Source organism: Callionymus lyra, chromosome 18 (assembly GCF_982586985.1).
Source record: "Callionymus lyra chromosome 18, fCalLyr1.hap1.1, whole genome shotgun sequence".
Taxonomy (NCBI): Eukaryota; Metazoa; Chordata; class Actinopteri; order Syngnathiformes; family Callionymidae; genus Callionymus; species Callionymus lyra.
Window position 1 is genome coordinate 17,578,279 of NC_141835.1, and position 20,208 is coordinate 17,598,486.

Genomic DNA, 20,208 nt, shown 5'->3' on the forward strand with positions numbered 1-20,208 from the left:
AGATGAAGATTAAGAATGTGATGAAGATGAAAAAGTTGATGAAGAGGATGAGGGTGATGAAGACTAAGAAGCTGATGGCAAGAGTGGTAGCATCACTTTGACCGTTAACACCATGAGTCACGGCAACTGGCTCACAGTGATGATGTCACCGACTGTGTTTTATTTTTGAAGGTGAGATACGAGTTGATCAAGTGGTACAAAATCTCATAGAAGTTACAAGATCTAGTTGGTCCTGGAGCTGGTCCTCTCCTGGTCCTGGTCCATCTTGGTCCACTTCTGTCTTGATGCTGGTCCTGGTCTAAAAACTTGTCCATCAGACTTGTCTTCCTAATGAAGCAGCTGCTCATACAAAGATAATCCGGGATGGTGAACACTGAGCTAATCCAGATGAGGAGCGCGAGGAGACGGCGGGTTGACAACTGTCAGTCACGCTGGAACCGAGGATTAGCATCGCTAACAAACCGTGAATGTTCACGAGGTGATGGGCGAGTGAGTCGGGCCTCGACAACCTCCGTAATCCTGGATTAACCAGCCGTGTGAGCAGTTATCCGGAGGTCCTCGGTTCGATTCCTCTGTGAGTTGTTGTGAGTTAAGATAAGGTTGGACGCTTCAGACGACCTTCGGGAAGTCCTTCACCTCCGCAGAAGTCAGAGTTCGAGCAGCGGGACGTGACTCAGACTCGCTGAGCGACGTGACTCAGTCGCTCTGTGGCAGTTTTATGAGCTCTGCGTCACGACCGGGACCGCCGGCCCGGAGCGAGGCTTCCTCTCCGTTCTCTGATGTCGCCGGGATAATTGACCTCCGACCTCTGACGGAACCGTCGCTCGCAGACTCACTGGTACCAGACAGACAGAACCAGGACTTAGTCATGACTTGCTCAAGAGACCCGGAGCGGAGGACAGTTCGAAAAGTGTCTGCTTCATGTCCTGCTGAAGTTCAAAGGGACGGGTCATGGCACCGGAACCCTCTGAAAATATTTGAACCCTCACGTTAACTGAGAACATATTTGACTCCTCAGCTCGTCTCTCCTCCACCATCACCGGACCTCCCCCACAACACCCGGGTCGACCTTGAGGGATCGATGTGGCCCAGCTGAGCGTCCGTGTGGAGGCTCATAAATAAGGATGAAGGATGACTCCAGGGACCTGCGGAGGACGGGTTGGGGGGGTCGAGGAGGGGGGAGGATGGGGGAGCAGACCATCACGGGCACACCCAGGATCAGAGCCGTGTGACATGGACGCCGTGCTGGCCCCTCCCTCACCAACCGTCAATCGTTCTCTCTCAATACGAAAGATCATTTTGATTCAATATTATAGCTCATTATGACTCAATATTATAGCTCAGTATGACTCAATATTATAGCTCAGTATGACTCAATATTATAGCTCAGTATGACTCAATATTATAGCTCATTATGACTCAATATTATAGCTCAGTATGACTCAATATTATAGCTCAGTATGACTCAATATTATAGCTCAGTATGACTCAATATTATAGCTCAGTATGACTCAATATTATAGCTCAGTATGACTCAATATTATAGCTCAGTATGACTCAATATTATAGCTCATTATGACTCAATATTATAGCTCAGTATGACTCAATATTATAGCTCAGTATGACTCAATATTATAGCTCAGTATGACTCAATACTTTGGCTCAGTTTGACTCAATATTGTAGCTCAGTCTGAATCAATACTTTAGCTCAGTTTGACTCAATATTGTAGCTCAGTCTGAATCAATACTTTAGCTCAGTTTGACTCAATATTGTAGTTCAGTCTGACTCAGTACTTTAGATCAGTTTGACTCAAATAAAAAGATCACTTTGACCAAATATTATTGCTCAGTGTGACTCAATACTTCAGCCCATTTTGACTCAATTAAAGTCTCATTTGACCCAATATTATAGCTCAGTGTGACTCTATACTTCAGCTCATTGTGACTCAATTAAAAAGCTCATTTTGACTCAATATTATAGCTCAGTCTGACCCGTTACTAGAGTTCATCCCTACTCAATACCTCTGCTCAGTTTGAATCAATACCACAGCTTAGTCCGACTCAATACTAAAGATCATTTTGATTCAATATTATAGCTCAGTGTGACTCAATACCACAGGTCAGTGTGACTCAATACCACAGGTCAGTGTGACTCAATATCACAGGTCAGTGTGACTCAATATCACAGGTCAGTGTGACCCAATATCACACGTCAGTGTGACTCAATATCACAGGTCAGTGTGACCCAATATCACAGGTCAGTGTGACTCAATATCACAGGTCAGTGTGACTCAATATCACTGGTCAGTATGACTCAATATCACAAGTCAATCCCTCTCTGAAAACATAAAAAAGAACTAGAACGTGATATGGATGGATGGATTGATGAATGAATTAGTTCTTCCTGCAATGTACTAAACACACATTTACATTCTTGAGCAATTGAGTGAAGATAATTGTGCTCCATGAAACTGAGTTATGTAACCCAGCTCACAGTCACACTAACACACACAAACACACACACACACAGGAGCAGGTGTTTGGCCGCTAGCGTGAGGAACCTGAGCAGCAACAAGAGCCAAGGACACAGCGACCTTGAGCTAATTCAGGGCTTGACCCATGCGACCTCACGTGTAGTGACAGAGGAGGATGATGGTCAAATGTAGGATGGAAAGCCGGTCAGATCACAGCTGTATGTTCTGGTACGCAGTGGTCAGTACCTGAAAAAAGCCCACAAAGTGTGTAAGATGTTGTGACATCACTCTGTAAAGCTTCATCGTCCACTCAACGCAGGGTAACGAGCTTGTGCATCGACCTGCGGTGTTGTCACGAATCGACGTCTTTGATTATCATCGGGTCATTTATTGACCGCAGACTCCAGATTATTGTGGTCCATTTGTGGCGCGTTTACGATGCGGTTGTAACGAGTTGATGAGGTCGCACTTTACGACTCGAGGACACTTAAGAGTAGCATCGGAGGTGTGCGGTTTTTCTTGCCCGTGTTGCATTGTGTGTCACTGTTCTCAGCCCCTGCTGGTCGGGAAGGGGAACTACATCAAACAAAAGGGATGAAACGAGTCGTGTCGACATGTTGCTGCTGACACGTCAATTCAATTACCTCAGAGGTTTGTCGCTCCGACCTCTCATCCAGATACAACCTCCCCCATCGTGTTCCTCGGTGAACCATGACGGCTCCTCCTGCTGATCGAGGTGTGTATGTGTGTGTGTGTGTGTGTAATTAGATTTGGTAGCAGACTCCACACACAGTATCCACCACAAATTGATTTATCTTCCTAATGTGTCGTTTAAACAAGTCGTCTCAGGTGTTGACTCGTCAGCAGGATCTCTGCCCTCAGGGGGGACCAGGGGGGTCCAGGTGGGCCAGGGCGGCGGGTCCAGGGGGAAGACTGACAATCCTGGCTAGCATGTCATTGCTGCGTATATATTTAAGTTCTGAAGGTCTCGTGGATCATAACCTGGAGTTCTTTACCAATATGACGTGGATTTGTTGGTCATTTTGGGAAAACGTTTCTACTTTGAAACTAAAAATACATTATGAAGACCTTAATGTCAGAAGCAGAAGTCATTCTTTAACTTTACTTACCCGTAACGTTTCACAACATTCCATTTTTCCATAAAAATGGTCTCCATTTGATATTAAAAATATATTTTTTATTATTTCAGGGAATAATCACACAATTTATATTCTAAAACATCCCACAAAAAAAGTGGTGGTAAATGGCCCCTCACTGCTTCTAGCACTTTTAGCCGCTACCTAAGCTAGCAAGAAGCATTCAGGTTGAAATGTCTTTTACTTTGACATTACAGTTGAGTACAACTTCATATCTATCATGTGTGACTTATGTTACCATCTACTAAACTACCAAAAAGAGCAGATTAATAAAACAGTTTGGGAACTCGTATGCTAAAGACCTCGGCCCGGTACGCATTTGAGTGAGGTCATCTGTGATGTCACAAACATAGTCATTGTCACAGACGTTACAGGGGGTCTTTGATAGTACAGGAAGGACATAAATAAAGATTATCATATGAAAGTTGAACCTTTATTTTTTTTTAAGTTGCCAGAGCATCATTTTTGAAAGTTTTGTTATAAATGTATATTCTTTATGAATATATCCACTGATGATTCTATGTTAAACTGTATGTTGTTGTAAAAATCATTGAATATATTTATATATATTTAAAAATCACTTAACATTTTAAAACAGATTTGACATTTTCATACAGGTAAAGGTTTCTTGTAATAAAATAAATGTTGTTCTGCTGAAATAAAATAAAAAACATGTTCCATTTTATATCTTCAGGTGAATGACTCCACATTTTAGCTCCCGATTTTGCAGACGAGTCACTTCCGAAGTATCGACCCGCGGATCCGCCTCCTTCCCTTGTCCGGGGGAAGCTCTGGATGTTTGCTGATGCATCCTTCTCCTCCTGCCCCGTCAGCGGCTGCCATCACACTGAGTCAGCAGAGGTCAAAGGACAAAGGTCAGTCGTGAATCTCTCCACATACTCTCAAGAGTTCCGTGATGATTCCGAGTGCACACCTGAGAGATTCAGGTCAGAATGTTCCAGACTTTCCTCTCAGCAGGTTTCCTTTCTCTCCACACTCCCTTTCATGTGCACTTTTATCTCCTCGCTTGCCGTGGAAGATTCCAGCTCTTCCCGGCGCAGCACTTTGAGAATCCGTCTTAAGTCAGTCAGCTGACACATCCACCTGACAGAACCCCCTCCTCGGTCTCCTCCCTGTTGTTTCATCTGCATTGCAGTTGTAGTCTGTCCAAAAAAAAAAGGCGAATAAGAGAAACTTTGAGATGCTTTCTGGTCAACATTATGACCACTGTCAGACTGATACAAAAACTAAAACCCACAAGGAAATTAGACAAGTGTGTGACAACGACTTGTAACATGAAAACACCTACAAATCAACACAAAGGGGACACAAAAAAGTACACAAAAAAGAATGTAACATAGCTGAAGTGATAACTCACAAATCTTTGCAAAATCAGCTCACACATAAACACAAAAGCACACATAAACACACATTCACAAAAGTACACTTAAGAGCAAACGAGACAGTGATGAGTTTGGGGAGCACTGGGGGGCGAATCTTAGAGGAATTCATCTGCAGATTAAAACTTCACAGCTGAAACACTCCCCCATGTTCAACCTACATTTCTTATCTCCGATGATTCCCTATGAGAAATTCCCCCTTATCTGCTAATGGAGCCGCTAATCCCGCGTCACATGGATGACACCGAGCAGCACTCGTAACACTCGTGTGGAATCTCTGGAGGAGCCCAGCAAACTCTGAGGAACAGTCAGCATCCCTTCCTGGATTCATTGTATGTCTTTCACCCTTTGTTTGAATCTGGTGTGAGTGCACTTATCTCGTCAAGTACAGGGACAATGTATATATATATTTTTTCAATCTATAATTAAACACCTGAAGATGAGGAGAATCACGGAGCAGAGGAGGATCCGGGAGAAGAAAAAATACAACACAATCACAACAGACTCTGGAACAAAAGAAAAAAAAAACTCACAATTGCTCAAATAAAATATAGATATGTGTGATTGAAAGTACAAACAAAATAATACAAAAGAAGATTGACACAAGAGAGGTGAGTGGGCATGCGTGGGGGATTCTGCATTAATATATGTGTGTGTGTGTGTGTGTGTTTGGCGCCTGACAGTAAGGTGTGTGTGTGGTGTTAAAAAAGAGCTCTGGCGCGGCCCTGGCGGTCATTTTATAAATCTGCTCAATCAATAATGAACGATAGACTCAGTGAGGGGGCACACACACTCACACACACACAAAAATACACACACTTCAAAACACTCAAACACTCTCACACACACACATGCTGGTTGGTGCATATTAACGAGGGGAGCTGATGTATCAGAGAGAAATAGGAAGTGACAGTTTTTTGTTGTAGTCTTCCTCCTGCTGATGATTCTGAAGCCACACACACACACACACACACACTCTCTCCCTCTCTCTCTCTCTTACACACACACACAGATCAGAGTCCTGCAGGCCAGAACCACAGCGGCCTCTCAGGGGATTTAACACCAGAAACCCAGAGAATCAAGAGCCAGTTGTGAGACACACACACGCACACAAAATACACACTTAATAACAAGAACAAACACAATGTAATATTAAGAACACAAAAGCGTTACACAAACGTATACATAAACGTGAATAAACGACAAAAAAGAAGATGAGAAAATCGCATCCCTATCTCGTCCTCTGCGTCAGGACAGGAGAACACCTGACGAGGTTCTGGACGTGTGAGCTGGTTCTGGACGTGAGTGATGCTCGCTCGACTTTGAGCTCCACGGGAGTAGGGAGGGAGGATGGGGGAGGAGGGGGGAGGAAGAGGGTGGGGTGCCTAATTTAGAGCAGACAGCTGTTCTGCGATCAGCCACGTCAGGACTCTGCATGGAGTCGAGGTGACTTCCTGTTTCCCTCTGGCTCACCTGGACTGGAGTGTTGATGTGTCAGCATCACCTGAGCCTTAAAGACGCAGGTTCTCATTATTGCCGTTATGGTTTCTTTTTTAGCGCCACTGTTGTGCTATTTTCTGCACAGACCTGCCGAGAAAACCACACTTCTCGTCTCCAACAGTTCTCAGGTAACACACCTGACAAAGTGGAGAAAGTGGCGACGTTTCCATGGCGACGATGCGGGGCGCCACGTGATACGGGGGGGAGATCTCGACAGCTCTGCTGCAGACAAAGTTCTATCGTTGACACACACACACACACACACACACAAGTAACACACTCGTCCACCAGAAAAAAGGTTCGAACTTAACACCACATTGTCACAAACCGGACGCGCTTACGCGCACATATTTGTGAGACAACAGCGACCTCTAGCTGCCACGTACAGAACACAAGCTGCGATACACTTTATTTTAAAGAATATAATAATGATTTAACACATGTGGCGTTTGTGGACCAGAGTGACGGACTCATGTCACTGGAGCACATTTTAAACTGCACATTACACTTGTGGACAATTTAATTTGTCATTTAATTCAATACACACAGACCTGGACTTTTTTTTCAATTGAAACGGTATAATATTTAAAGTCTAAACTCAATAAATATATATATATATATATATATATATATATATATATATATATTTCAAATAAATAAAGCTGCATCGTACAACAGGAAAAACATAAGTCATTCGGATTAACTGAGTGTTCTTGAACGCCACTCGACTGCCAACAAGTTCTGTCACTATGGTGACTGCAGGTGAGCTGTTAGCTTAAATTGTTGATATTAATGTCGGTTATTTAAAACGAAATACCCCTGAATTTCAGGTGTTTTTATTAAAACTAAAAATAGTTGTAAGTTGCGATTTAAACTACAATGTTAATGTAAACGGAACAGTTCAATCCATGTGCTAATGCTAGGGAAGTTAGCTGCTATCTTGCTAGCTCAGGTGCTTTAACCAACCAGTTTCCACATTAAACGTGATTTTAAATGTAGTAGATGAAGCTGACGGTCATTGTGGTGGTTTGTGTCCGACAGTGGAGGTGGTCAGTCTCCTGCTGGTGTCGCTATTGTGGGGCTGCACGAACCCGCTCCTGAAAAGGGGAACTGCGGGGATCGAGTCCGTGAACGCATCAGGAAAAGTCTCCCAGTTTGTGGCCGAACTGAAGTTCCTCATCTTGAACGTTAAAGTGCGAATTGTTTACTAATTCATTATCTTTCATTACCAAGAAATGTAAGATTCAAGCAAGCATACATTTTTTTAAGATAAAGGGATCTTACATCTGAAGAAAAGTACAACTTTAGTTGTACATTTCTGTCAGAAATGTCATAATAACTAAAGTTAGAATGTACAACGTCAGTTTAGAAAATAAGAATGGTTAAAATATGATGCAACAAATCTGAGTTTCGCTTTGCTAAGATACATTTAATTGTGTTTAATTGAGGGCGAAAACATATTGTTACCCGACATTTAGTGGAGAAAGATGAAATGTGATCTTTTCTTGTCTATATTGTCTCCCCAGTACCTGCTTCCCTTCCTCTTCAACCAGGCTGGCTCTGTGCTCTACTTCTACACGCTGTCAAGCACAGGTCGGTGCAGCCTGGGCTACGAGTCGTGTCTCTTTGTGGCAGCAGGTTCTAATTCTACTCATTCCTTTTTGCAGATCTGTCCGTGGCTGTTCCTGTGTCGAACTCTTTGACGTTCGTCTTCACGCTGCTGACGGGGAAGTTGCTGGGCGAAGACGTTGGAGGATTACGTAAGTGAACAGAATATAATAAATATGAACTTAAAACGCCTATATTTGTTATACTAATGTGAGCAACAGTTGACCTTCCTAAGGATTTAGCTCCATCATTGTTTTCCTTGTGAAATTAATACAATATGAGGATTTTTTTATGATTTTATTGTATTTTAAATTAACAACATGATCATTTACTAATTCCTTGTTTAGTTAGTTTATTCAAAAATGGATAAAGTTAGCAAACAATGTATTTATTTTTAACGGCACTGAATATATTACCCTTTGCTCATCGTCGCTCGTGTTCCACCAGGCGCCGTGTTTGGAATGTTCCTCACCATGACCGGTGTCACTCTGTGTGTCGTCAGTGCCTCACAGGACCCCTGAAGGGGCTCATCTCTCACCGTGGCCTCAAGCTCTTGGGGAACCAAGAAAGAGTTGTGGGGGGGACGGATGGACGAGGGTTCGCTCACGGGTCAGCTGGATTAATGGGGGGGGGGTGTTCACTGAGAACTATGGCCGTAAATGTGATCACGTGATGGGCGTCATGGTGGAAAGCAACAACGCGGCTGTCAGTCACTTCTTTTACAGCAATGACCTCCCGTGACCTGCTGCAGGGTCGAGCTCTGAACCTGGACAACCGTCAGCCCCTCGTGACGATTACCGTGACGATGTTGTGAAAGTTGCTGCTTTTGTACTAAAGTCAATTTGTAGGGACTCTTAAGACTCTTTTTGACCGCTGTGGTGTATCGTTTCTTTTGCGTATTCGGGCTGTGGGTCAAACTTCGTTGTCCTTACTGGTATGTTACCTTTTTCTAGAAGTTTTTGGGGAACTTTTTTACCCCTTTTTTTTAACTCAAAACGTGTGGCGGTGAAAGGGGTGAGAAAAAGTGCAGGCATATTGAGTTGTCCTCTTTTATGAAGTGTGTTTAATTTGTGGCTCACTAAAAGTGCACTTTATTCTTGAAATTGTGACTTTAAATGCAACATGGAGAAACGTAAATACAATAAAAAATGGAAAATAAAGGTCTTGCACTTGTTTCAGAAGTTTAATTAGGAAATTGGCAAAAACTGTTTTATAAAACTATAACAAGAAGATTCATCGACAGTTGTGACTGATGTGTACTTGAGTTTGGAACAAGCCTTGTTTCCTCACCTGCTTCAGAGTCGACCTGTTGTATCATCCTCACTTGTGGTGTGATCATAGAAGCAAAGTAAACAACCCAACATTCATAGTTGTGTCACTCTGTCGTAGAAATCCTTGAAGTCGTAAATGTTATAAATCCTCAGCTAAAGTAAGATCAAGCTAACGCAGCTTTTCGTCATTGTGGCTCCATGATCTCAGTCTGTGACGGTCATGTGACCCAGTGGAGCGTCTTGTGTCGCGGACTCCTCTGGCGTCTTCTGCACAAAACGCGTTCTTCAGTTCAGTAAAGCTTATCTCATTAAAGGCTGCTAAAGGTTAAACGTCTATTACTCACCAACTCCTCCCGAGAGTCCAGGTTCTGCGTCTGAACCGGTTCTGCTGTGTTCTTCTGCTCTTGCTGCAGGACCAGGATCAGTGAGACCTTGTCTTGTGTGTTACAGTTGTGTGTCTGTGTGTGTATACCAACGCAGCAGAGGCCGCCTCCTGGTCTCGTGTCTCTCCACCGTCGACACCCTCAGACATCTACCATGTCCAAATGCAACGATCAGTCACGACCATGAGTAAAACCTCAATCGCCATGGTTACCTCAGGTGCGTCCAAAGCAGTGTTGGTCTGTTGCTCCTCCTCCACAGTTTCTGCAGCCCTCTTCAGGTGCACACAGAAATCCCGTCAAATCAGTTGTGAGTGCTTAAGTGAGAGTGAAAGAGGACCTGATCCACGGGAAGCTCTGTGAGTGTGTCCTGGTCCTCCTGGACCTCCTGTGCTCCTCTCAGCTCCTCTCTCCTCCGCTCTGCTCCTCTCTTGAAGACGCTGCGCTGAGCTGTAGAAAACAGACTCTTTAGGTCGTCACAAGTGATTGGTCAGTGGTCTACAGACCTGCTCGAGCAGCGGGCGGCGGTCTGGGCGGTCTCTGACGGATCCTAGCAGGTCTTGAGAAGAACACGGAGTCTTCTGCTGCTTCGTCTCCAGTGGACTTGACCCTGCGGCCATCACGCTGTCGTGGAAATCAAAAGGTGTCGACAACGACTAAATGTTAATATAAATATTTAAATTTTTACAACAACAAATAAGTCACCAAAAATCACCCAAATTCTGTAGCCAAATTTGATAATTGAATGATTAAAATAATGCTCTTGATCAGACCTTGTCCTCTGACTCCATCTATATCAATTATACTATAAATCTGACCATGTTTCTGACGGCTATTTAACGATTTTATTACTAGTACAACATAATACTTGTAAAATACCCTTTTTTTATACCTTTACACATTACTTGTATGTGTCTGTTATCTTCATTCTTTTAATCTGTAATGCCACCACAAAAATGCCCATGTTGTGTATACAACACTTAAGATTAATATTGAATTAAATATTAAAATCGTATTTTATGACATAATTACTCTTTCTCTGCTTTTGATGTATTTATCTTATTAAGATTGATTTTAAAAGTGAAATGGTATACAATCAGATTTAGACTAAATCCAATTAAAATATTATTTTTTAAGTATGAGTGTGTGTGTGAATGGTTGTGTGTCTTTGTGTGCCCGTTGACAGACTGGCATTAAAATCACTGACACCTGCTCTTGATCCTAAACTATATGTTTATTCAAAATAAAGGTTATTTTTTATATACATAAAATCAATAATTGATGTCCACCCTGCACTTTTACATACCACTCGTTTTGTTCTGTAACAAAGACACTGTTTCTTTATCTGACATTACAGACTCAAACCCCTGCAGGAGCCAAGGCAGACAAGTTCTCACACAGTTTTCTTTGGTACTTAGGTAGCTGTTAAGTAAACTAACATAACACATTCTATAGATGGAAAAATATTAAAATAATGTTGTGTTTCAACTCCAATTTGACGTGAAAGACATCTAAACTGAAAGTTTTACTTGATAGTTTAGCTAGTGGCTAACATTGCTAGCAGTAATGAGGTTTACATTTCCCCCGTAACTCCTTCTTTCTTTGTATATGAAGAACATAAGAATGTCAATTGAGTAAATCTACAGTAAAAGAACACAATGTTTTTATGACATCAAAACATTGAATTATGTTACAGGAGTTACAGGTTAGTTAACATTAAACCTGCTCATGATATTAATTATAGGTCATTATTATATGTCAATGCATGGTAAAGATGAATTATCGGCTAAAAATATGTCTTACATGAACATTATTTCTTGTATTATAAATATTTAACTCAAAAGTACGACTGCTCTCCATCTCTCAAAGTAATTATTTGAATTTGATCACGTTGGTCACCTGGGGTGAGTCGGGAAGAGCCGAGTCACTGAGCTGATCCTCTGCTCCGATTCCTGGTTTCCTTTTCTGGACGAAAAAACAAAAGCTTCATCAAAAACCTGCAGCTCCACCAGTTCACAGCATCATCATGAAGACTGACCTCAGTTCCTCTCTGTGTGCGTCTCTTCCTGCAGACACACAACCACCGTCAAGACCACACTCATCCGTAGAACACAACTCTCACAGTTACCGTCCTTTCGAACCCAGCAGCTCCGTGTACGGAACTTTCTTGAACCTTTCTGGTCCCACAGCGACGTAGCAGTGACCCGTCTGCAGCTCAGCGGCGCACAACACCGTCGCTCCCTCCGGTGTGCACAACCTGAACGGACCAGTCAGTTCTGGTGCACAACATGTGATCTCAGATAAGTCACACCTGTCCAGGTATGTCACTCACCTGCGCACAGCGCCGGTCCTCAGGCAGACCTTCTCAGAGACCAGACTGAGGATCTGCTCCAGGTCCTGCTGCAGGCTCCGAGGGATGATGAAGCGGAACGGGGAACACAGTAGGTCTCCATTCCGGAACACACTGGAAGAGTCGGACGTTGAGTTTACAGGCTCTGGAGTCCCGTGGCTTCTGGGACTTACTGAAGGACCCACGGCAGCGGGATCAACTTCCTCCACTTGGCCGACACGTTCAGTCTCTGGGCGACTTTTGTCTGAAGGACACAACATTCCTCATGACTCCGAGGTGATGAAGAGACTACTCGAGGAGAGAACTTTTCTGACCTCAGCGTCTTCCTGAGCAGGCTGAGGCTTCTTCACGGCGGAGTTCAGGTAACTGGTGCGACAAGGAGACACTGGATCCGTCACTCAGGTCGATAACACTTCCACAACAACAAACACGGCGAGATGTGTGGGTGACTTGCTAACTGGACCTCCACTCACTTCAGCTTCTTGAACTTCTCGTATCCCGCCGCGACGTACTGCGCCCCTGTCTGCAGCTCCTGGAGCTGGTTGACCCGGTGACCCTGCCTCGGGGTGTAGAGGGCCCTGACGGCCAGCGGGGCTCCGATGTTTTGGGTCACCTCGGTCAGGAAGGCCTCCATGGTCGCCACCTGTCGCTGGTTGACGACAAACCGGCGTCCGTTGTAGAAGGGGTCTCCGTTTCTGTAGACCACCACGCTCTTCACGGGGGGTAGGACACCGGCCGCCATTCTAAGGACACCAGCATGATCTCAGACGGGTCACAACGAACACCAGTCATTCTTACTTCACACATACATGTTCACACCTTTTTTATTTCTACCACCCCTGTAACTTACGAGATCGTCACAATAATGTCAATCTTTGATATTAATAATTATATGTTGTTATTCCATCATAGAATTTTCGACAATCTATTTTCAGCATATACAAAAATATATAAGTGTTAGTAACACTACCACCACTGTGTTGTGTTGTACTTGTGGTAGATTTAACTACTCTACAGCTAGCACTGTTAGCTACTAGCTGAGTTTAAAATGTTCTTGATTTTACATTACATTACACCTTAAAAAAAGAATTGTTATACTTTACATTTATCATGTGTTACATACGTTAACATTAAAAAATATGACTATCAAAAAGACCACATAAATAAAACCGTGTTACTGGTGGTGTATTTTCACCTCACTACAGCTAGCACTGTTAGCTACTAGCTAAGCTATGTATAAAATTTAGTTTAAAATGTTCTTGATGCACATTATATTGCATTTGAAAAAACGTAATTGTAATATTCTCTATTTATGATCTGTTACATAAGTTAACTTAAAAACATCTAAATATATATAGAAATGTAAATTATTACTAGTGTTAGATTTCATTGCTCTACAGCTAGCACTGTTTAGTTAGCAAAAATAAAATGTATTTTTAAATAGAAAAAAAGTTAATTGCAATATTATCTATGATCTGTTAACTTAAAAACATCTAAATATATACAGAAATGTAAAGTATTACTGGTGGTAGATTTCATTTCACTACAGCTAGCACTGTAGAGCTACTAGCTAAGCTATGTATAAAATTGAGTTTAAAATGTTCTTGATTTAACATTACGTTTAAAAAAAATTATAATTGTAATACTTTACATTTATAATGTGCTACATACGATAACATTAAAAAATCTGACTATCAAAAAGAGCACATAAATAAAACAACGGGGAAACGTCTTGAGACCTTGGAGTTTGAGTGACATCTCTTAAAGAAACTGTGTATTTGTAAGTTTTACAGGGTGTGTTTAAAAATACAGGACTGACATGAACGAAAAATTTTTTTAAATATAAGAAATTAGACTTTTTCCTTTTTAACTTAAAGTTTAGGATCATTTTAATCATGAAATTAAGAAAGGTTTTGTTAAAAAACGAGAATTTTAATACGTTCACTGATATTTTCATGTAAGAAAGAATATTAATGTTTACTTTTAAACATTGCTTCATTCACAACACTTCAGGTACTCTTTACATCATTTTAAACACCTGCAATGACACAAGCTTTCTCATTTACACAAACACACGTCATGTACTCACTCTGCTCCGTCAGGAAGGCGAGTTTTAGGTTGTGTTGTTGATCAGAGTCCACACGTTTAACCAAAAGACACACACACGTCTCAAGGCAGTTGAGAGTATTTCCTGGTTGCCGCGGTTACCTGGTCAGCGACGACCGGCTGTGTGGGCCAGGCCATCAGCGGCAACCACAACAAAAGAGACGAGACAAGCGGAGGAGGAGCTGAATCAACAGTTGAAATCAAACTAGACAGAAACCGAAGCTCCGTCATGTGACCCGCTGAGGACAGCACGTCGGATCAGAAATGTGATATCAGAGTTTCCTCCAGTCATCGAACACGACAACGGATTTGTTTACAAAAATAGGTTTTATTTACATGAAGAACTGTTGACAAACAGAAGATCAACTCCTGAGGTCTTCAGTGGTCAGTTTGGTCTTAAGAGACAGATACTGCAGGAGACAAGAAAGACTCATTAAAGTTCACATGAAGATGATGGACGACACCAGCTCACACGTTCATGACTCATAACCTTCTTTCTGCTGCTGATGGCCTGCTGCAGCCAGATCAGCTCCATGGTCAGGGAGTCCTTGTGCGCACGAAGATCCTCGGGGGTCCTGTGGACGTTATGGTTCTGCTGAGGACCTACCAGCAAGAGGATTTTAAAGGAAACTTGATCAATCTCATCATGTTTGATCCTTCAGTCTCACCTTTCTGGACACCAGAGTCCAGACTGGTCCGGTCACACGAGGTCTCATCTGTCAGTTCTTCTGCAGCACCCACTTCTCTGTCTACTCTGCAAGTACGAGGCTTGTCTCTCTCAGCCTCGGTCCTCTGCAGGAGGACACCCCGATCTCCAGGTACCTCCTCAGCTACCAGACTCTCTGCTGCTGGATCAGACTTGTGGATATGTAGGGGTCCATCCTAGAGGACACCGATATTATTAATTAATTAATTTTTTAACTCAGTAAAACACTAAGGACTCAAAAAAATACAGAGGTGAGTGAAACACAACGATTGACTCAGAAAACAAAAATTAGTCAAACTTAACAATGACTCAATGAACATCAAATTGAGACAAACACAATGATGAATCAGTAAACACAAACGTCAGCCAAACACAACATTATCCCAGTAAACACACCAATGACCAAATAAACACAACAGTGATTCAGTAGACATATGCAAGGTAAACACAACATTGGCTTAATAAACACAACAATGACCCAGTAACCACAAAGGATAGTCAAACACAACAGCACATCAGCAAACACAACAATGATTGAGTAAACACAAACGTGGGTCTAACACAACATTGACTCAAAAAAACACTTCAATGACCCAGTTACCAAAAAGTGAGTCAAACACAATAAGGACTCAGTAAACACCGAAATTACTCAGTAAACACAAACTCAAGACAAACACAACGATTACTCAGTAAACACAAACACAACAATCACTCAATAAACACAAACGTAAGCCAACAATGAATCAGTAAACACAATAGTTACTCAATAAACCCAAAAGTAAGTCAAACACAACAATTACTCAGTTAACACAGCAGTTACTCAATAAACACAAAAGTAAGTCAAACACAGCAATTAATCAGTTAAAACAACAGTTACTCAATAAACACAAAAGTAAGTCAAACACAACAATGACTTAATAAACACAAAAGTAGGTCAAACACAACAATACATCAGTAAACACTACTTACTAAACACCAAAGTCAGTCAAAAATAACAATGACTTAGTAAACACTATAATGACTCTGTGACAGACAATAAACAGAAAAGTGAGATGAACCCAACAATAAATATGTAAAAACACAGCAATGACTCAGAAAACACAACATTTGGAACCTTGAGGATGAATGAGAAGTTAAACAGACAGAACAAATAATGTCCAGACGAGGGGTCACCGTGTCAGTAAAGTGGGGTGTGGCTATCAGGGAGTCCTGCCACACTAAATGATCTATTCCTCCGTCGATCTCAGTCACGATATGGATGAAGTCCTCTCGTGCAAGAAGTACTTCCTCTCTGATTAGATAGCCACGTGCATGCGCCTGAAAACAAAACAAAAATATTCTTTAGCTTGTTTGTTGGATGGAGTGGAGTAGAGCGAAGTCATCCACATGATACCAGAAGTAGAGCTGCTGCAACACATAGACAGGAATGTGTTGACAACTTTGCCATCAGATGCTCTCTTCAAGTCTAAGTTGTTTCTCTTAAAAGGGTGTGTATATGTTTTGGCGTGTACTTAATTGTACTGTTTAATAAATGTTTGTGCAGATAGACATGTTCGTGTTTAAGGTGGGTGTTTTGGTGTGTACTTTCTTTAATAAATGTTTGTGCATGGGTGTTTTGGTGTGTATGTTTTAGGGTAAAGCAGCTGTGAAATTTTTAATGAAATAACTGATGTGTGTAAAAGAAAACACCGATGAATGATTCATCACTTCGTCACACCAACTGTCACATCAATGCTAAAAACAATAGCCGTTAGCCGTTTTCCCACAGCTCACAAGTGCACAGCTAAACTCCTTTAAAGACACTTTGCGGTTATGAGCCTGTTGTTAAAGTTTAACGAACCTTCTTTAGACAAAAGTGTTATTACCTGAAAACGAGTGAACTTGTTCTCCCACTGACATCTGTCCATCACTATGGAAACTGAGGAAGCGCGGGAGCGGAAGTCCTGACAGTTTGTTGTCGTTCCATCGGTGGACTTCAAGATAAAAGCACGGCTATGCTAAATTAATCTGTAAAGGACTACTGATGGGATTTAAGGTTGTCTTGTCATCTAAACTGTACAAATAAACGAACTAAAACGTCTAAAAAATATGTAAGTGTAGCTACAGAGTTGTTATATTTAATACGCTTATCCACGCGTCTTTTTCTTTAAAATGCCCACAGCGGAAGTACACAAGTGTTTTGCTGAAGTTTTTCGGAAGTCACATGGCGGATTTTTCTCAATGTGTTTCCATCAAAGTTGAGGAGAATGAGTGGCGGGCCGGGTCAGAGGACTCTGTTTCAGACATGGGGTTCCTCTGCGGCCCCGAAACAGCCGCCGAAGGGCAACAAGAAAGCCGCTGTTCGGCGGAAGGTGACTCCAAACAACCCACCGGTTCCTGCTCGAAACCCACTCTGGCCAGAGATAGGTCAAAGGTCATGTCTGCCCACTGATGATGGTGAGGATGAAGACGATGACCTGATGGTGGTGGCTGTGTGTGAAGCTGAGAAGGATCTGCAAAACGAGGAGATCCCGAATCCATCATACCCTGATCTTCCTGGGTTTGACAGCAGTGCAGCCAGAGTCTGGATCTACCCCACAAACTACCCTCTCAGGGAGTACCAACTCAAGATCTCAGAGGCGGCGCTGTTCCAGAACACACTGGTGTGTCTGCCCACAGGTCTGGGCAAGACCTTCGTGGCCTCGGTGGTCATGTACAACTTCTACCGCTGGTATCCTTCAGGAAAGATTGTGTTCATGGCTCCTACCAAACCTCTGGTGGCGCAGCAGATCCAGGCCTGTTACAACGTGATGGGGATCCCTCAGGAACACATGGCAGAGCTGACGGGTTAGTCACAACAGGGGTTGTGGTCAAGGTGACGGTGTATGTAACACTCTCCTCACAACTTCAGGAAGCACAGTGGCCAAGCAGCGACAGGAGCTGTGGAGGTCCAAGCGGGTCTTCTTCCTCACACCACAAGTGATGATCAACGACCTGTCCAGAGACACCTGCCCGGCCCAACGGGTCAAGTGTCTGGTGGTCGATGAAGCCCACAAGGCTCTGGGAAACCATGCATACTGTCAGGTACACACAAGCTCACCTTTTTTAAATATAAAAACTAAAATCAAACTAGGAAGTTCGCCGTTAGCAACTCAGGATGTTGACTTATCTTCTCTTCTTCAGGTGATCCGCCAGTTGGCCAGTCAGACGCAGCAGTTTCGGGTTCTGGCTCTGAGTGCAACACCTGGATCTGACGTCAAGGTGAGCCTCTGTTCCTCCTTGTTCCATATCTATGATTAATACTCGCCAAAATTTGAACAGCTTCACATCAGAAGATTTTCAAATGATCATCACTTGAAAAGATATTTAGAACACAAATGCTTGGTTCTATTTGATGATGACATGAAGGTTTTTAATGATGGTTTGCGCACGATAAGCACAAATGAAATAACCCAGACAGGACTGTAGAAGTAAGTAGAATTTTTAAATTTTAATATCATGGACAGAGAAAATTGTTGATTAATTCTACCTTTTTTTATTTATTTTTTTGTAATCTGTGACAACAAAAGCTACTTCATCTTCAAGAATATAGTAACATGTGTTAAATAGAAAGATAATGGCAATGTCTTAGGAATTGTAATGATGAGGTCATTTTTATTTATCTTATTTTTTTATTTGAACTTTAAAAATGTCTTGCAACAGCTCTGTTATGATTTGACAATTTTAATTAAACTAAATTGATGTTCTACTTAACGCCAACAATCGTTTGACTTAGTCCAACTGTGCATGATAACAACATGACTGGCTCCTTAGGCAATCCAGTCCGTCATCTCCAACCTGCTGATCTCTCACCTGGAGCTCCGGTCTGAGGAGAGTCCAGACCTGCAGGCGTACTCGCATCAGCGTAGCGTGGACAAGATGGTGGTCCCTCTGGGAGAGAAACTGACTTCCTACCAGAACCTCTACTTGCAGGTACGACCCGGGCCAGGTCCTGATTCAGTTACAAGCCTCTGAAATTAAGGTGATTTGTTTATTTTGAGAGAAACATTTATTTCAAGTGGCTGATACGTTTAAAGGTTATATTTGAGTTATCATCACCACCTACTGGAGAGAATTCGTATTACAGCTCACTTCAACTGAGCAAAACAATTCACTTTGAACCCAATCTATACTTATGTGTTGATTAATTTTGTTTGAATGTTCAATCACTTAATTCTAATTATATACAACCAAGTTATTTTTACATTACGTGAGCAGAGGTAGAATCCAAGTCTCTGATTGGTCCATGAGTCCTTTTGATAGCCCTGTCATTAGTAAAAGATGGATATGAATAAGATGGCGCATGCTTTGATGCGAAGGCACTGACAGAGCTCAGTGTTCTATGCACTTTCAAGTGGTAAAGAATATCATTTTTGGACTAATTTAATCTAATCTAATGTTACATGATCATCACAATAGAGTCCAGATAGACACAATGTAATGGCTGCTTCACCTAGCAGTGCTTAAGTTTGCATCAACGGTGAAACACTCATCTGTGGCCAAAACCTGAGCTAAAGTCTCAGACTCCTGGTCACTCGGTACTACCTCTGGTGGTCTTCTGGAGCATCGCCACTTGCTCAGGTGGAATTTGAAGTGTGCTCAGTGCTCGGCAGGTTTGTTTTGATCTACCACGTGATGGTCAGGGAAGGCGCCTGGAAGACCTCACCCCGGGTAGCTATGCCCAGCTGTGGTACCCAGTTGTGCTGCGTTGGTCCGAGTGGAGATGAGTGACGGCCGAACAAATCAAGAGAACGAGGCCAAGCACCTGCTGCTGAATCAAGTTCTGCCCGAGTAACTAGACCAGCGGGGGAGAGGAGTAGCGGAAGACAAGAGGTTGAGGAGGAGAGGATGGGTGAGGAGGAGGAGGTACATGTAAACATGATGGCAATATTTGTCACAACACGCAAATTAGAAACAAACAACAGTCTTAAACTTGATTTTAAAGTTATCAATAACCCTCTATCAGGCATTTCCAAATGTTTTTATGTCACATCAGGTTTTTTGAACAAGAGCATAGGTGTCAAAGGTCACCACAATGTTTGGAGCTAAAATAAATAACAATTATTTGTACTGCTTATTGAGGTGAAAGAGACCTGCGGCCTTTGCCTGTATTTATGTAGCCTTCAGTAAGCTCAAAGATCTTAACTTTTATTATTTATTATTTTGTATTCATTTCTATTTTATATTAATAGCCTCTATGTATGATGATAGGGTTTTGGTTTGGAACTTTTGAACTAC

At 42.3% G+C, this 20,208-nt stretch overlaps 4 protein-coding genes across 4 annotated transcripts in view; 2 read left to right on the forward strand and 2 right to left on the reverse strand.

The window, feature by feature from the left end:
- Positions 1–7,249: 7,249 nt before the first annotated feature.
- Positions 7,250–9,299, forward strand: tmem234 (transmembrane protein 234). Its single transcript, XM_087779754.1, has 5 exons — positions 7,250–7,293; positions 7,573–7,724; positions 8,058–8,124; positions 8,199–8,291; positions 8,587–9,299. Exons 1-5 carry the CDS (start codon positions 7,281–7,283, stop codon positions 8,658–8,660), a joined length of 399 nt encoding a protein of 132 aa, XP_087635880.1. The 5' UTR covers positions 7,250–7,280; the 3' UTR covers positions 8,661–9,299.
- A 36-nt stretch (positions 9,300–9,335) lies between these two features.
- Positions 9,336–14,309, reverse strand: dcdc2b (doublecortin domain containing 2B). Its single transcript, XM_087779753.1, has 14 exons — positions 14,230–14,309; positions 12,614–12,883; positions 12,455–12,506; positions 12,314–12,384; positions 12,123–12,254; positions 11,919–12,047; positions 11,829–11,856; positions 11,690–11,755; positions 10,297–10,414; positions 10,131–10,240; positions 10,006–10,065; positions 9,883–9,942; positions 9,755–9,817; positions 9,336–9,677 (listed from the first exon to the last, which is right to left on the reverse strand). The coding sequence occupies exons 2-14, from the start codon at positions 12,880–12,882 to the stop codon at positions 9,615–9,617; spliced, it is 1,221 nt and encodes a 406-aa protein (XP_087635879.1). The 5' UTR covers position 12,883; positions 14,230–14,309; the 3' UTR covers positions 9,336–9,614.
- A 262-nt stretch (positions 14,310–14,571) lies between these two features.
- On the reverse strand, positions 14,572–16,889 carry iqcc (IQ motif containing C). Its single transcript, XM_087780056.1, has 5 exons — positions 16,818–16,889; positions 16,126–16,269; positions 14,915–15,128; positions 14,737–14,849; positions 14,572–14,656 (listed from the first exon to the last, which is right to left on the reverse strand). The coding sequence occupies exons 1-5, from the start codon at positions 16,857–16,859 to the stop codon at positions 14,609–14,611; spliced, it is 561 nt and encodes a 186-aa protein (XP_087636182.1). The 5' UTR covers positions 16,860–16,889; the 3' UTR covers positions 14,572–14,608.
- Positions 16,890–17,150: 261 nt separating this feature from the next.
- The window catches only part of fancm (FA complementation group M), a 38,126-nt gene continuing 35,068 nt past the window's right edge, over positions 17,151–20,208 (forward strand). The window contains exons 1-4 of the mRNA XM_087780442.1: positions 17,151–17,778; positions 17,843–18,015; positions 18,115–18,192; positions 18,745–18,903. Of these exons, the coding sequence (XP_087636568.1) occupies positions 17,199–17,778; positions 17,843–18,015; positions 18,115–18,192; positions 18,745–18,903 (990 nt within the window). The 5' untranslated portion in view covers positions 17,151–17,198. The remainder of the gene's footprint in view (positions 17,779–17,842; positions 18,016–18,114; positions 18,193–18,744; positions 18,904–20,208) is intronic.